The following is a 17,284-nucleotide window of genomic DNA, read 5'->3' on the forward strand; positions in this document are numbered from 1 at the left end:
TTGAGACTTCCAACATACTAGTTGAACTGGATCTTGTGGCTTCTGAGTACAAAGTTTCGATCTTTGTCTTTGTAGCTTGGATTTTTTTAGTGTAAATAGTGGAGGTAGGGTTTTGGGGATTAATCTTTTCTTTGATCCTAAAGTTAAGGTTTTGTTCTTCCTCCTTCAGCATTAGAGTTTTTTTTTGCTCATCACTCCAAGAAAAATGGGTTAGAAGGAAATGTTGGATGGAAAAATGTATTCCAAATGTGTTTGAGAGTTGTCTTAGGTTTAGTCTCCCATTAGAAGTTGTATGACAAGAACATTGATTTAAATAGAATAATAATTGTGAATGTTGTGAATATAAAGGTGACACAAGGGTGTAAATCGAAGATCTGAATTTCACTTCAGTCAAGACATGAATTACACTTCAGTCAAGTGACTTGTGTACGAGCCCTCATGTGCTCTTTGAAGTTGGACTAGTTGGAACAAAAATTGTCTAAGTGAATCAGACAATGATTTTACCAATGTAACATATTTTTCCTGTTGTAGAAAAAATGTGTAATGGACATATTAATAATCGTTCTATTTGTATTTTAGTAAACACAGGAACTAGAAGTTTCACTTCAGTCTTCGGGGAATTGGAAGGGAACCTGATGGATTTGTTTGTATTTTCGAGATACCGGAGCTAGAAGTTTCACTTCAGATAGTTGGAAGGAAACCTGATTCCAAATGCCTAGAAGTTTCCTGCTGCTACAAAGGAACAATAAACCTACAATTACTTACTAAGATCGAGTTTGGACGTGATAGACGAGAAGGCAACATTCTCTCCCTCATCTGACAATCTCGAAGGGCACCATGGGTTCCATGGAAGAATTGACATAATCACGGAGAACCGACGGAGAAGAGCTTCCAACCATAGCCAGCAAACTGTCTCCCTCTTCCAGATTAACATTTCCCCAAGGATGTATCTTCCACCTCGTCAGTGCCTCCAGCTCCATAGCCACTTCTCTCATCAACGGTCGGTCATTGCTTTTCAAGCTCAAGCATCTCATTGCGAGCTCCGCGGCTGCTTCAAGCAACTCCGGAGTTCCTTCTTCGACAACGCGTTCCTCCAATATTTCAACAAGTCGTCCAGAATTCACGCAGTCCATGAAAAGTGTGGCTAAATTCTTGACAGCTTGCGTCTTAGCCACAGGCTTCTTCCCTGTCAAGAGCTCAACCAAAACAACGCCGAAACTATAGACGTCGCTTTTATCAGTGAACTCCCCTGTTTGGAAATATTCCGGGTCCAGGTAGCCAAAGGTGCCACGAACCAACGACACCAATCCGTTCTGATCCAGAGGAACCATTCTGGAAGCTCCGAAATCGGATACTTTTGCAGTTAAGTTGTGGTCGAGAAGTATGTTGGTGGTCTTGACATCTCTGTGGATGACGGGAGTAGAAGCCGCAGAGTGGAGGTAGGACAAGGCTCCAGCTACTTCCGAAGAGATCCTTAGACGAGCTTCCAAGGACAGAGAGCCTCTCTTGCCTTCATCGTGGACGTGGTGGGCGAGCGTGCCATTAGGCACGAACTCGTAAACGAGCATGGGGACTTGAGACTCGAGGCAGCACCCCAGGAGCTTCACCACATTCCGGTGATTGATACTGGAGAGAACCTCGACTTCATTTATGAACTGTTGGACTTCGGCTTCGTCGTTGCTTATCTTGGCCTTTTTGATTGCGATCACGTTTTGATTAGGAAGTACGCCGCGATAGACTGTTCCGGTGCCGCCCTCGCCGAGGATTCGGCTCTGGTTGTAGTTATCAGATGCAGCTTCAAGCTCCTGTGAGGAGAAGAGTCTGATGTCCGGTCGCAACGAACCGCCGTTCTTCTCAAAGAAGTGCTGCTTCAGCTCTCCGAGCTTTCTCTTCTTGTGAATCCAGTACAGCCATGACCCAATCGCAATAAGGAAAAAGAGGCTCAATCCAACACCTGCATCAATGTTCAAAAACAAATATCAATTACGTTTTCTCATATAAACCACATACAAAAAATGATTTTAATAACTTGTGATTATTGCACACGTTGAGGATTTTATTAGTTAGTTATCTGAACAAAAACTGGCGTACAAGGCCCTGATCAAGATTAAATCCCGCTCGCTCACATCATGATCAGGATTAAATCTGGCCCAATCACGTGAGACTTACAAGCCCTCCACACGATTTCTCCGTGCGAGGAAGGGGCACACCTATTTTGTTCGAGCCTACGTCTTGTTCTGGTTATCTCGCTATAGAGATGTTGTTAATGATGTCCCAGAAAATGAGTTGAAGCATTGAGAAATGACAAGATTATCGCTGTTAATTACTTGTTTTACAACAGATGCTACTACCATGTGTTTGGTTGTCATTTACGAAAGGGAAAGTTTTAATCGAACCAATTCTTTTTCAGGAGCAAGAACTCGAGAACTCTGAAAAAAGGAGTGGAAATGGAGAAACTACGTAGTGGATGTATTGAATTAAGTGATTACCTAAACTGAGATACAGTATTCTCAGTATGGATGTGCATCCGCTTCCATCTCTTCGGCCATCTCCATACATGTACCATGGGCATGAGCAAGAATAGCTCCCCTCTCTATCATGGCACCGTTTGACACATGGCGAAGGAACAGCTGAGCACTCGTTGATGTCTGATCAGATTTTGCAAAGAGATCAGATATTGTGAAAGTACTAAACCATGCAATCAAGCTCATGATTCACAAAACAAAAGTTAGAAATTGGGGATTTTATAGGCTTAAGTTTACTCACCTGAGCATCCATTTGAATCATTGAGGTACGGGTTGCCGTGGAAACCTTGCGAACAATTACAGAGGTAGCCCGGACCATTTGTAGAGTTCAAGCAGTAGCTGTTGGGGGAGACGCACGCGAAGTCGCCAGTGCCGTTTGCTTGCTCACAGGTCTGGTTCATGATGGCCCAATCCAGCGTCAATGGCTCATTCACCCTGTTGCTGTATTCGGTGAAGCTAGACAGGGTAAAGTTGAGTTTGCCCACGTCGGCCAGGAAGGCGTAGCTGCAGAGGGCGAAGCTGCAATTGGAATGATTGTTAAAGCTATCGACGAGCAGACTAAAGCTGCGGAGATCCTTGGGAATTGGCGCGGTGCAGCAGCCGATGCCGGAGCATGTACCATTGGGCATGAAGCTGGCGTTGGTGAAGTAGGACGAGCATCCAGTCCTGAAAGTGTTCTCCTCATCGTTACTAACAATGTAGCCCTGGGCGTCACAGCCGATGGCCGCGAATCTGTTCCGGTCACTGGAGAACTTGTAGTTTGGGAGACCGATAATACTTATCGAGGGCAAGATATAATCTGACAGGCTTCCGTTCTGGTAGTAACAATCTTTGGCGATATAGTTGTTGACGACGAGGGTGCCCTGGAAAAGCTGGATGTCCACCATGTCGATGTTGCCGCCGAGGCCGAGGTAGGGCGTGCCGTCGGTGCAGTTGATCTCGAAGCCTGGACGGGAGCAGCCGGAATCGATGCCGAAGGGGTAGGGGATGCTCACGTTGCCGCACTTGGACTGGCACCCTGGTCGCACCCACCTGTCGGCGGAGTCGACCGACAGCGGCGGTGCTGTTTGGAGGGCTGTCGCTCCTGCTAGCTGTACAAGGCAGAGGAGCAGCAGAAACAATTGCTCCGACCAGGATCCCATCTTCGTTTGCCGATTAACTGGATTAGCAGCTCCTCAAGATCCACAATTGAGCGAGTTAGTTTTGTCGTTAAATATATTGATGAATATATAACGACATTTAGAGTTGATCAAATCAATCAAATTGTTCGTCAACAGTCAACTGACACGGTATATACTTGCTTAGAAGTTAGATGGCTAATTTATACGACAGATCGTGGACGGTTGGATGTAATTTATCTTCCTAACTTTTGCACGGTCAACGATGGTTGGTTGTATAATTATCCACTTGTCTTTTGTTTTTTTCCCCCTAAAACAATAAATGATCCACTTGTCTTTTGTTTATCAACTCTAATCAACATCACAAATTTTCCAAGACCCCATGTGCGTTTGAGTTTTTCTAAACTTCTATACTATGGTTTTGGTCTTATTTAGCCGTGGGTTCCGCCGCTGTATCAATTGACTAAGTAGTTTTATAGATTTAGTCAAAAAATTTCAAGCTAAGTTAGAGAAATTCAAGATCATTCACCTCCTATGGTTAAGGAAGCTCTAAATATGTACATCTCTACATGCTCTATAGGTGTTGATTGAAACTTCTTGATTAACTCTGATCGCTGTTCTTCATCGTCGATCATCCTCTCTATAACATCTTGTGAAGTTTCTGCTTTGCTTCTTTACAAATCCCTTTAATTAATGCACTTCGCTTTCTTCATGTCCACTTTCAATGTACACAATAAAAAAAGTACCAACATGCGACGGACAGTCAGTCACTATTCTATCGCAAAGGCATATTGCGATGGAATACTGACAGAATATTATTGATATTATAGTGATCGATATTTAATCTCAGTTGATATTTTTAGCGATGGAAATTAAAATATCCGTTGCTACTAACCAAACCAAGTAACATTTCCATTGAGATATTACCAACGGATCATTTAATTTCCGTCATTACTTTTAGCAACGGAAATTAAAATATCTATTGCTACTAGCTGAACTGAGTCAAATTTTCATTAAGGTATTAGCAATGGATATTTTAATTTTCATCGCTAAAAGTAGCGATAGATATATAAATATCCATTGTTAATTGTTTAATCATGTAGTATCGAAGAGAATATCGACATTCAACCATTAGCGACGAATTATTACAAAATTCATTGCTAATAATGATAAAAATTTAATTTTTCATCACTAATTGTGACGAATATTTTAATAATCCGTCACTGATGACAATGAATATTTGAAATATCTATTGCTAATTGCGATAAAAAATTAAATTTGTGTCACTAATGGCCACAGAAAATTAAATTTCTGTCACTAAATTATGCTAGAGTGGCGCATAACCTTTTCATTTTTTTCTATTTTCCTGTTTACATAATGATGGAATACGTACTATCACATAAATATTGGTCGTTGATACTGTAGTGATGGATATCTAATCTCCGTCGCTACTTTTAGCGATGGAAACTGAAATATCCGTCACTACTAACCAAACCGAGTCAAATTTTCATTAAGATATTAGAGACAAATATTTAATCTCCATCGCTACTTTTAGCAATGAAAATTAAATATCCGTCGCTACTAGCCGAATTGAGTTAAATTTCCATTGAGGTATTAGCGATAGATATTTTAATTTTCGCCGTTAAAAGTAGCAACGGATATATAAATATTCATCACTAATTGTTTAATCCTGTAGTATCGAAAAGAGTATTGATGTTCAGCCATTAGCAACGGATTAGTAGCAAAATCTATCTCTAATTTCGACGAAAATTTAATTTTTCGTCACTAACTATGATGAATATTTTAATAATTCATTGCTTATGGTGACAAATATTTTAAACATTTATTATTAATTGTGACAGAAAATTAAATTTCCGTCACTAATTGTATAAAAAATTAAATTTCCGTGGCTAAACTATATTAGAGTGTCGCATCACCTTATCATTTTTTTTTTTCTATTTTTCCTATTTACATATAAATCTAATTCACTCTAACCATTTTTCACAATAAACTTATAATAAATAATAATAAATCTCATAACAAACTCACTACACATCAACAATTACAAATCACAACACATCACAAACAGCACAACAATTCATATGAACTAAAATCAACAATAAATACATAATAGTAAATCTAAATACAGGTCCAAATCTAATACAAGATAAAGTTTATCATCCTAATTAAAATAAAGAACAAGATAGTAATCCAAATCATAAATAAAATTATCTCTGGATCCTATATAAAATTTCAGTGAGATTAGTTGTGAATAAAAAATACGATGTTAAATTATAAAAGAGATATAACTACTTATCTTATGATAGTAGACATTCATTCTTTAAAAATACATATATGCATCCTTGGTCGAGGTAGGAAGTGTCGTCGTCGGTGCAGTTGATCCCGAAGCCTTTACGGAAGCAGCCGGGGTCGATGCCGAAGGGATAGGGGATGCTCACGTTGCCGCACTTGGAACGACACCCTGGTCGTACCCACCTGTCGGCGGAGTCATCCAACTGCGGCTGTGCTGTTTGGGGGGTTCCCTTTGCTGCTAGCAATACAAGGCAAACGAGGAGCAGAAACAAGTGCGCCGGCCAGGATGCCATTTTTCTGTTGTCGATTAACTGGATTAGCAGCTACTCCACCACCACAACTGAGTGAGTTTGTTTAGTCCATAAATATGGATGAAAATATATAAAAAAAAATTAGACTTGATCTAGTCCATAAAGTGTATACTTTTCTTGGCTATATATACGGTCGAGTGAGATGGATAAAATATTGATCAAATTATGGCATCTTAGATGAAGGTATGTTGAGATGGTTTTTGACCAAGTCATCAAAAGTCCTTCGGTCAACGCTACCTGTAACTTGTGACCGGGCCGTCCGGTCCCTGGTATCCCGAGGCTCGAGGCAGATCCAACGAATATATAAGTAACAGACTAAGACCTATAATAATGAAATGCGTATAGAACATGAACGGAGAGTGTACCCTGGTCCAAGGGGCGCCCTCGGATGGGACGCTGCTTGAGTTGTCGTGATCTGGAAGCGTAGATGAATAAGCCGGATGAAGAGCTAGATCTGACGACACCTAGTCGAGCATGACCTAGATCTGGAAGACGACATGCAGGCCGGAACCTCGCCGTGCCACGCCAGCCGGGATATGAAATCGACATGTGGGCCGGGATATGAAATCGGCATGAAGACCGGGATATGAAATCGGCACGCAGGGCGGGATACAACGGACACGCCAAAATAAGACAACGATGCGAGGATAGAAATGTAGCCTCGGCTCGAAGGCCGGAACGCAGCAAAGACGGAGCACGATCATATCGGAATTCACTGGCGGCGAGGGCTCGGAGGCCTGACCCACATCGAAGGCACACGACAATGCGGATGGTCCGAAGGTGGCCTACAATGAGGCAATAAGAGAGGCAATGTTGCAGCATCCTAGAGGAGACCACTGGTGAGGCAGCACTTGGCTGTATGACGGTCCGAAGGGCAGTGGCCGGTGGCTGTGGGCGCCAGTGTGTCAAGGGAGAGGGAAGAGATAGGAGGCGGCAAGGTTAACGTTGTGGGTGAGGCCGAGACGGTGCCGGTGCAGTGTCTTGTTGGTCTTCCCGGCAGCAGAGGAACCCAAAGCCCTTTCTCCTCCCAGAGGTAGTGGCCCCTTCAAAGAAGAAGACCTTCCTTCTTCTGTTGGTTGTGGATTGAAGGAAGAAGGTGTTGGTGCAATCGACCTCCAAGGTTTTAATGTCAGATAAATATGTTTAAGTATTCTTAAGTATGGAGCTTGATCAAGGGAAGTCATAGTTGTAGACTAGGCAAGGGGAGAAATCTCGGTAGATCGTGGAAGCCAGGTGGATAGGTCTGGAGGATCTGATCCCTGGGTAGCCGAATACTGAGTCCTAGTTGTAGGCTAGGTAAGGAAAATCTTAATATATCATGGAAGCCAGGTGGATAGGTCTGGAGGACTTGATCCCTGGGTAGCCGAATACTGAGTCTGGGTGAGTAAAGCCAAGTGGAGAAAATCCTAAGGGGTGGTAACCTTAGGTCATGGTGAGTGAAGCCAGGTTGAGAAAACCCTAGGGGTGATAACCTTAGGTAACGGGAAGTCTTGGAGGAGTGAACTCCAAGCAAGGTTGATCGGATGATTTTTGGTCGACCGCGCGCAGTCGACCGGACCAACGAATATCGGTAAATTTAGGTTTAGGTTTACCATTGTTTTCTGTATTATTATTATTGTTGTTGGCTAATATAATATTGCAAGAAAAGTCTTAGTGGATCAGACACTAAGCAGGAAAAAGTCCAAACAGGTCTGGAGGACCATGTTTGGCAGGTAAGTTGAGGTAAGCAACTGGAGGAGCGACAGTGAGGTCAAGTTCCTGAAGGGAACAACCTAAGGTCGCTGATCTAACTGAAGAAACCGGGTAGGTTTCCAAGTTGAGATCAAGACAGTTCTACTGTCTTATATTATTACTCATGCATTTTATATTACTGTGTTAATCTCTGTTTTGTAGGATTATTGTCTAACATTGTTTTGCAGGTTCAACCCGATCGGTCGACCGAACAGGAGGATCGGTCGACCGAACCAGGTCAACTCAAAACAGGTATCAGTTCAGATCAAAACAGAGTACAGTCTGGTCAAAGCTTGATCGGTCGATCGAACCATAGGATCGGTCGACCGAACTATGGTGACTCAGCACAGGCCAGTTCATCAGCAACGATCAGAAGCAAAAAGGAAAAAGTCCTGATCGGTCAACTGAACCGAAGGACCGGTCGACCGATCCAATCAACAATAAATGCAGCATTAAAAGAAAATCTCTGCGAATTTCGACGAACAGGGAAATATCCAGTTTGGTCGACCAAAAGGCATGATCGGTCGATCGAACCCTTAAAGAGCATTGATTGTCGAAGATCGAGCCAGCGTCAGACTCCAGCAGGAAAGGAAGGGAGCGGGTTCGGTCGACCGAACAGAGGAATCAATCAACCGAACATCATTGAGTCTTATAAAAAGGAGCTTGAGGTCTGAGGCTCGGTAATACTTTCTGATAAAAAAAAAAGTGCTCTTCTACAAGCTGCTTGTGCTACAAGTCTTCATCAACTCTACGAGCCACTTCGTTCGATAGTGTCGACCAAGCTTTGACTTTCAACTACTATTGTCGGTATATCTTATTTTGTACTACACTTAATTTTCTGTAAGATAGTAGGAGTGTTACTATCTTACACTTTTGTATCTGTACGATCCACTTCTTTTCGAGGATCTCGGAAAGAATGGTTATAGTGTTTTGCCCATCGGTGCGGTCAAGGACTGCGGACCTTCAAGTAGGAGTCGAGCAAGGCTCCGAACGAAGTAAACAACTTTATCCCTTTTCTTATTTTCCGCTGCACAATTCTGATTTAAAAGAAAAAGATAAGTTTTAAAGAAAGCGATATCCCCCCCCTCCCGCTCTATCGCTCGCATACAATCTATCAGAAGGTGGCTCCGGTGTTGGGGCTGAGAGGGGAGAAGGAGGCGTCGGTGAGGAGGGCAGCAACACGACGGCTATGGTGACCTCAGCGACGTCGGCCTGGAGGAGAGAAAGGAAGAGGCAGCGGCGTCCTCGCGTGCATCTATGTGACGGTCAGGGCACGAAGAGGTGGTGGTGCCGCTCGACTATAGGGGAGAAAGTGGCGGCCGCGATAGCGGTGGCGTGAAGAGGGAGAAGGGAAGGCGACGTTGGTGTCAAAAGAAAGGAAGGAGGCGATCATCGCTCAAGGGTGGCGGCAAGAGAGGCAGAAGAAACTCCCCCTCTTCGTTCCTATTTGCGACAGAAGAAAAACACGAAGCCCCCCTCTTTCACGCATGAACAGTGCCCTAAAAAGGGCTACTATAGTAAAATGACCAACATACCCCTCCCCTCTCTACTTACCACATCACAAGCCTCCCCTTCAAGTTTAGTCGAAGGAGGTGCAAGTCCGACTAACTAGACCGAGCCCACTTAAAATAGATCGCTATTGAATGCAGAATCAGATCACTGGGCTCGTCTTATCACGTCGAACAAGCAACAATATTTTGTTTCAAAATCCCCAAGAATTGCTAGCTTCAAATCTCCACGAAACCTCCTTTTTTAGGGTTACTTTTGGGCTAAAATACGTCTCCTAATCGATTAACATTACCCAATGACGTTTTTGTACCCGATCAATCGATTGGTGAGACACACCAATTGATTGTTAGATGCCAATCGATTCCCTTAATCGATTTCGTATCCTTATGTTTACTCAATAAAACATTGTTAATCGATTGCAGCAACCAATCGATTGCACCAATCGATTCTGGATCATTATGTGCCCACGAAATAAGGTCCTAATCAATTGTCTTAGGCCAATCGATTGCCCAACCCTAAACCCTAAATCCGAATTTAGGGTGTACCAATCGATTGAGTTTCAAGAAGACACCTTCCCCTTTCAGTACTGGGGATTCCACTTGCAGCGGAGAAGTTGAGGATTGTAAATTATGGGTCCTTACTTGATGCTATCAAAACAAAGATAAATACTTGGTTGAATCATACCCTATCATATGTGGGTCGATTGAAATTGGTTAGATCAGTTATTCAAGGGGTGGAATATTTTTGTTTCTCCATGCTTCCCATCCTTAGTTCTGTTATTAAGAAGATTAAAACTATATGTAAGATGTTTAATTATGTTGTCCTCAAAGCATCCCCCAATATCATGGGCCACAATTTGTCTTTCTAAGCAGGATGGTGCATATGGAATTCATGACCTACATGCTTGGAATGATGCTCTACTAAGCAAAATGTTATGGGGTATTCAATCCAAAATGGACTCTCTTTAGGTGAGTTGGGTGCATCACCACTATTTCAAGGGTGCTGATTTTTAGTAATGGTAGGTCAAACCTTTGGACTTTCCTCTTATAAAGAGATTGGTGGATATACGCAACAAAATCCTACAGAAGTCTAATGGACAAGGAACGACCAACATGAAGATGATTGGGTGGTTTGCGGTGGAGAAGAAAGGGATTGTACTTGCATATGATTTTTTCAGACCAAGAGGATCGGTAGTGGCTTAGGTTCTGGTGGAGTGGAGGTTTGAAATCATGTCAAAGCATCGATTCATTGTATGGTTACTTGCACATGGGAAGTTATAAACAACAGACAGGATGTCATATGATTCGAACAAAGAGTGTGTCCTCTGCCGGCGGCAAGATGAGTCTAACGATCATCTATTCTTTGAGTGTTCCATCACTCATGCACTATGGGCCAAGGTGAAGGATTGGTTAGAGATTACACATGATGTTCAGACATCAGATGGACTTTTTTAGATATTATGGCAGCATTATAAGAGAGGCAAAAGGAAAATGAAGGCGAGGCATCTTGGGATTTTGAATATGATCTATGTCTTGTGGGAAGCTCGCAATCAGTGCCGGTTTGATGGAGTTGCTCTAGATGTTGATAGGATGTTTTGTAAGATCCAAATACATGTGTATCGCTTTGTGGACTTGCAATGAGTATGTTATGTGTTGAGTGATTATAATGCTTAATTGAGTGGATTAGGTAGTTGAGAATGTGAGTTGGTGGTAGCGAATACCTCATGTTAGAGGTTAATTGCTACTACTAGCTCTTGATTTGTATGTTGTTGGGTGTCTTTTGAGGTATAACCTCTTATATACATTTACCTATTTCCTTTGAATCACGATGCCCTCTAAAATTTTTACCCCTGCGATAGGATAAACCACGACCTCTAATAGAAACTTGGGATTTAAGAACTTGATTAGATGGTTGTGATAGGGAAAATAATCAATTAATCTTCACTTCATAGGATTTCAGAATACCTTGTCGATCCTCCAAATTCATGCTCTTTAAATCTCTTGTCTGCTCAATAACAGTAACAAGACTAAAATATTTTTCAAGAAGAGAACAAAGTACCTTTTGTACAATTATCAGATCATCCAAAGCTTCACTACTCAAAAGTCATTTGATTCACTATAGAACCAACTTTTATGAAATACTCAACAACACTATCATTTTCTTTCATCTCCAATTTTTCAAATTCTAATCTCAAAATTTGAAGTTGAATATTCTTCACTTGTTCATCACATTTATAGCTTTTTGAAGAATTTCTAATGCAAATCCAACCCAATATGATTCCTAGAATTTCATAGGGGTATGATTTTTTACTCGGGACTCAGAATCAGACTCTGTCAAATTTCACGCATATAAAATTTAGAGATCTATATTTCTTATAGAGAACGTAACCATAACCACCAACTTTTGGGCCAAATTTCACCATTTATGCCCGATTTGAAGCCTCTAAAGATTTTATTCCTATTTTTAGTAATTTTTATTTTTATGATATTTAGGGTAATTTTAGTATTTCTGATATTTATGGGTCATAGTTTGTCTATATCAATGTCCTGTTTTATTAATTTTGTTTTTTTTTTCAGGAGATTTCTTTATCTAGGAAGATCTCTTTTCTTTCTCTTTGAAATAGGAATTGAGATTTAGATATTAAGATTTCTTTTTTTCTTAGTTTGAGGGTCTAGACTGTATATAAACATATATTTAACTGTTGAGGAATTAATTCTCTATTCTTAATAAAGTTTCTCATTTTGGTGGTTTCTCTTCTTGCCTTCTCCTTGAACCACTCTTCTCGTCAGCCCACAAGATAATCGCTATCTTATCCGGCATCAATTTCCCAAGCTTGTGTTGGTGCGGGAAGCATCCGACAGTCGAACCTGTGTTTTGATTATGTCAAAGGGTCCAAAGTTAAGTTGTTTTGTTATCTAACAAGTTAAATGAGATGGCAGGAAAGTCCTAAGTGTATTTAGGCAAAAGTCCTAGCTGCGGTTAGGCAAGTGAAAACCTCTAGGGGAAGGTAACCCTAGGTCATAGGGGGTGGTAACCCTAGGCAGAAAGTCTTGGCGGGTCGAGGGCTTCGGGCAAAAGTCCTAGAGTTGAGAACTCTAGGTGGAAAGTCCTGGTGTTGCGAACCAAGTGAAAGACTGGGTGGGTCGTGGAGTGGACGCCCAGCGGAAAGTCCTGGAGCCTCGAGTGCTGAGCAAAAGTCTATTTGGTATGGAGGATCAACTGGCAACAGGTAAACTCTCCTAAGAGGAGTAGATGAGGACGCGTTCTCCGGTGAGGGAACAGTAAGCGTCGGTTCGACCTAGGATTTTCGATCGGAAATTCGAAGTCAGAACTAGACCGTCCGATGACTGTCAAATTCTATATTTTATTATGTTCTAACTTTGTTCTGTAGGGTATGTTGTACTAACGTATTTTGCAGGAAATGAATTGGAATGTGTGCCTCAAGAGACTGGTTGAAGACCTTTGTGCAGCAGGACAAAGGGCGCCCTCATAGAGCTTGAGGGGGCCCTGGACGCAGGTGGAGAGTGCCCTCCATGTAGTTGGAGGCGCCCTCAGGAGGATAAGCCGCGAAGAAGTCAAAGCTTATCGATGCTGCATTTTTGGCGGGGTTGAGGGCGCCCTCCATGGTGTTAGAGGTGCCCTCCACAGGTTATAAAATGCAGTCTCGAGCAGCAGCAAGGAACAACAACGAAAACGCGATCCATCTTCCGTGCACTGCTCGAAGAACCACCCGATAAAGTTGTAGCAAAACACCGACAACCTGAAGCCTCGAATTTCCTATTCTTAAAGTTGTTGGTATATTTTCTTACTGCACATAATTGTTGTACTCTAAAATTGTACTCTTGCGAACTTATAGTGATTGCCCAAAGTAAACGCTCAACGAGCGTGGATCTTGGAGTAAGAGTCACCCCAGACTCCGAACCAAGTAAAAAAATCCTTGGTGTTTGCGTTTGTATTGTTTACTTTTCCGCTGCATTTACTCTTAGTTTTTCGAAACGAACGTGAAAGCCACGAGCGTTATTCCTCCCCCCTCCCATTTCTAGCGCTTTCAATCCAACAACTTGCTTTGATGTTGTTGCTTTGCAGATTTTCTCATACACCACTTTGTCTATTGTGAGATTGATCTAATTGAGAGCATGAGTGCTTTTCTAATTATCCACCAAACTTTCTTTTCAACATCACTCAAGGCTTCTTCATAATCAACCATTACATTATTCAATCAAACTTAGCTTGATGAAGACCAAAGCAATTTGATTGAGTTCCAATAATACAATTAGTTTGGTCTTCCAAATATGTAATTTGGTTTAGACTTCCAACATACTAGTTGAACTGGATCTTGTGGCTTCTGAGTACAAAGTTTCGATCTTTGTCATTGTAGCTTGGATTTTTGAGTGTAAATAGTGGAGGTAGGGTTTTGAATGGGATTAATCTCTTCTTTGATCCTAAAGTTAAGGTTTTGTTCTTCCTCCAGCATTAGATTTTTTTTTTTTTTTTTTTGTTGCTGATCACTCCAAGAAAAATGGATTAGAAGGAAATGTTGGATGGAAAAATGCATTCCAAATGTGTTTGAGAGTTGTCTTAGGTTTAGTCTCCCATTAGAAGTTGTATGACAGAACGTTGATTTAAATAGAATAATAATTGCGAATGTTGTGAATATAAATGTGACACAAGGGTGTAAATCTAGGATATGAATTTCACTTCAGTCAAGTGACTTGTGTACGAGCCCTCATGTGTGCTTTGAAGTTAGACTAGTTGGAACAAAAATTGTCTATGGGAATCAGACAGTAATTTTACCAATGTAACATATTTTTCCTATTGTTCAAAATGTGTAATGGATACATTAATAATCGATCTATTTGTATTTTAGTAAACACCGGAACTAGAAGTTTCACTTCAGTCTTCAGGGAATTGTAAGAGAACCAGATGGATTTGTTTGTATTTTCATAGATACCGGAGCTAGAAGTTTCACTTCAGATAGTTGGAAGGAAACCTGATTCCAAATAGAAGGATGCAACACTGGGCTGACGAACAAATGCCTAGAAGTTTCCTGCTGCTACAAAAGAACAATAAACCTGCAATTACTTACTAAGATCGAGTTTGGACGTGATAGACGAGAAGGCAACATTCTCTCCCTCATCTGACAATCTCGAAGGGCACCATGGGTTCCATGGAAGAATTGACATAATCACGGAGAACCGACGGAGAAGAGCTTCCAACCATAGCCAGCAAACTGTCTCCCTCTTCCAGATTAACATTTCCCCAAGGATGTATCTTCCACCTCGTCAGTGCCTCCAGTTCCATAGCCACTTCTCTCATCAATGGTCGGTCATTGCTTTTCAAGCTCAAGCATCTCATTGCGAGCTCCGCGGCTGCTTCAAGCAACTCCGGAGTTCCTTCATCGACCACGCGCTCCTCCAATATTTCAACAAGTCGTCCAGAATTCACGCAGTCCATGAAAAGTGTGGCTAAATTCTTGACAGCTTGCGTCTTAGCCACAGGCTTCTTCCCTGTCAATAGCTCAACCAAAACAACGCCGAAACTATAGACGTCGCTTTTATCAGTGAACTCCCCTGTTTGGAAATATTCCGGGTCCAGGTAGCCAAAGGTGCCACGAACCAACGACACCAATCCGTTCTGATCCAGAGGAACCATTCTGGAAGCTCCGAAATCTGATACTTTTGCAGTTAAGTTGTGGTCGAGAAGTATGTTGGTGGTCTTGACATCTCTGTGGATGACGGGAGTAGAAGCCGCAGAGTGGAGGTAGGACAAGGCTCCAGCTACTTCCGAAGAGATCCTTAGACGAGCATCCAAGGACAGAGAGCCTCTGTGGCCTTCATCGTGGACGTGGTGGGCGAGCGTGCCATTAGGCACGAACTCGTAAACGAGCATGGGGACTTGAGACTCGAGGCAGCACCCCAGGAGCTTCACCACATTCCGGTGATTGATACTGGAGAGAACCTCGACTTCATTTATGAACTGTTGGACTTCGGCTTCGTCGTTGCTTATCTTGGCCTTTTTGATTGCGATCACGTTTTGATTAGGAAGTACGCCGCGATAGACTGTTCCGGTGCCGCCCTCGCCGAGGATTCGGCTCTGGTTGTAGTTGTCAGATGCGGCTTCAAGCTCCTCTGAGGAGAAGAGTCTGATGTCCGGTCGCAACGAACCGCCGTTCTTCTCAAAGAAGTGCTGCTTCAGCTCTCCGAGCTTTCTCTTCTTGTGAATCCAGTACAGCCATGACCCAATCGCAATAAGGAAAAAGAGGCTCAATCCAACACCTGCATCAATGCTCAAAAATATCAATTACCGCAAACAAAAAATGATTTTAATAACTTGTGATTGCACATGTTGAGGATTTTATTAGTTAGTTATCTGAACAAAAACTGGCGTACAAAGCTCTTCATTAAAAAAAAAAAAAAATCAAGGCATACACGCATGCTGTAAGATTATGTAGGATTTAATCCCGCTCGCTCACATCATGATCAGGATTAAATCTGGCCCAATCACGCGAGACTTACGAGCCCTCCACACGATTTCTCCGTGCGAGGAAGGGGCACACCTATTTTGTTCGAGAAACTATGTAAAGGATGTATAGCATCAAGCGATTACCTAAACTCAGATACAGTATTCTCAGAATGGACCTGCATCCGCTTCCATCTCTTCGGCCATCGCCATACATGTACCATGGGCAAGAGCAAGAATAGCTCCCCTCTCTATTATGGCACCGTTTGGCACATGGCGAAGTATCAGCTGAGCACTCGTTGATGTCTGATCAGATTTTGCAAAGATATCAGATATTGAGAAAATACTAAAGCAGGCAATATAATCAAGCTGATTCACAAAACAAAAGTTAAAATTTGGGGATTCCATAGGCGGAGTCGACCGACGGCGGCGGTGCTGTTTGGAGGGCCGCCGCTCCTGCTAGCAGTACAAGGCAGAGGAGGAGCAGAAATAAGTGCGCCGGCCAGGATCCCATCTTCGTTTGTCGATTAACTGGATTAGCAGCTCCTCAAGATCCACAATTGAGCGAGTTAGTTTTGTCGTTAAATATATTGATGAATATATAACGACATTTAGAGTTTATCAAATCAATCAAATTGTTCGTCAACAGTCAACTGACACGGTATATACTTGCTTAGAAGTTAGATGGCTAATTTATACGACAGATCGTGGACGGTTGGATGTAATTTATCTTCCTAACTTTTGCACGGTCAACGATGGTTGGTTGTATAATTATCCACTTGTCTTTTGTTTTTTTTCCCCCTAAAACAATAAATGATCCACTTGTCTTTTGTTTATCAACTCTAATCAACATCACAAATTTTCCAAGACCCCATGTGCGTTTGAGTTTTTCTAAACTTCTATACTATGGTTTTGGTCTTATTTAGCCGTGGGTTCCGCCGCTGTATCAATTGACTAAGTAGTTATATAGATTTAGTCAAAAATTTTCAAGCTAAGTTAGAGAAATTCAAGATCATTCACCTCCTATGGTTAAGGAAGCTCTAAATATGTACATCTCTACATGCTCTGTAGGTGTTGATTGAAACTTCTTGATTAACTCTGATCGCTGTTCTTCATCGTCGATCATCCTCTCCATAACATCTTGTGAAGTTTCTGGTTTGCTTCTTTTCAAATTCCTTTAATTAATGCACTTCGCTTTCTTCATGTCCACTTTCAATGTACACAATAAAAAAAGTACCAACATGCGACGGACAGTCAGTCACTATTCTATCGCAAAGGCATATTGCGATGAAATACTGACAGAATATTATTGATATTA

At 41.9% G+C, this 17,284-nt stretch overlaps 2 protein-coding genes across 2 annotated transcripts; both read right to left on the reverse strand.

Annotated features, from left to right (window-relative positions):
- Window positions 1–370: 370 nt before the first annotated feature.
- On the reverse strand, window positions 371–3,733 carry LOC122026424 (wall-associated receptor kinase 2-like). The gene is made up of 3 exons (XM_042585160.1): window positions 2,767–3,733; window positions 2,490–2,648; window positions 371–1,954 (listed from the first exon to the last, which is right to left on the reverse strand). The coding sequence occupies exons 1-3, from the start codon at window positions 3,665–3,667 to the stop codon at window positions 813–815; spliced, it is 2,202 nt and encodes a 733-aa protein (XP_042441094.1). The 5' UTR covers window positions 3,668–3,733; the 3' UTR covers window positions 371–812.
- Window positions 3,734–14,493: 10,760 nt separating this feature from the next.
- Window positions 14,494–16,867, reverse strand: LOC122026425 (wall-associated receptor kinase 5-like). Its single transcript, XM_042585161.1, has 2 exons — window positions 16,114–16,867; window positions 14,494–15,782 (listed from the first exon to the last, which is right to left on the reverse strand). Exons 1-2 carry the CDS (start codon window positions 16,181–16,183, stop codon window positions 14,641–14,643), a joined length of 1,212 nt encoding a protein of 403 aa, XP_042441095.1. The 5' UTR covers window positions 16,184–16,867; the 3' UTR covers window positions 14,494–14,640.
- Between the last annotated feature and the right edge of the window lie 417 nt (window positions 16,868–17,284).

Source organism: Zingiber officinale, chromosome 10A (genome assembly GCF_018446385.1).
Source record: "Zingiber officinale cultivar Zhangliang chromosome 10A, Zo_v1.1, whole genome shotgun sequence".
Classification (NCBI taxonomy): Eukaryota; Viridiplantae; Streptophyta; class Magnoliopsida; order Zingiberales; family Zingiberaceae; genus Zingiber; species Zingiber officinale.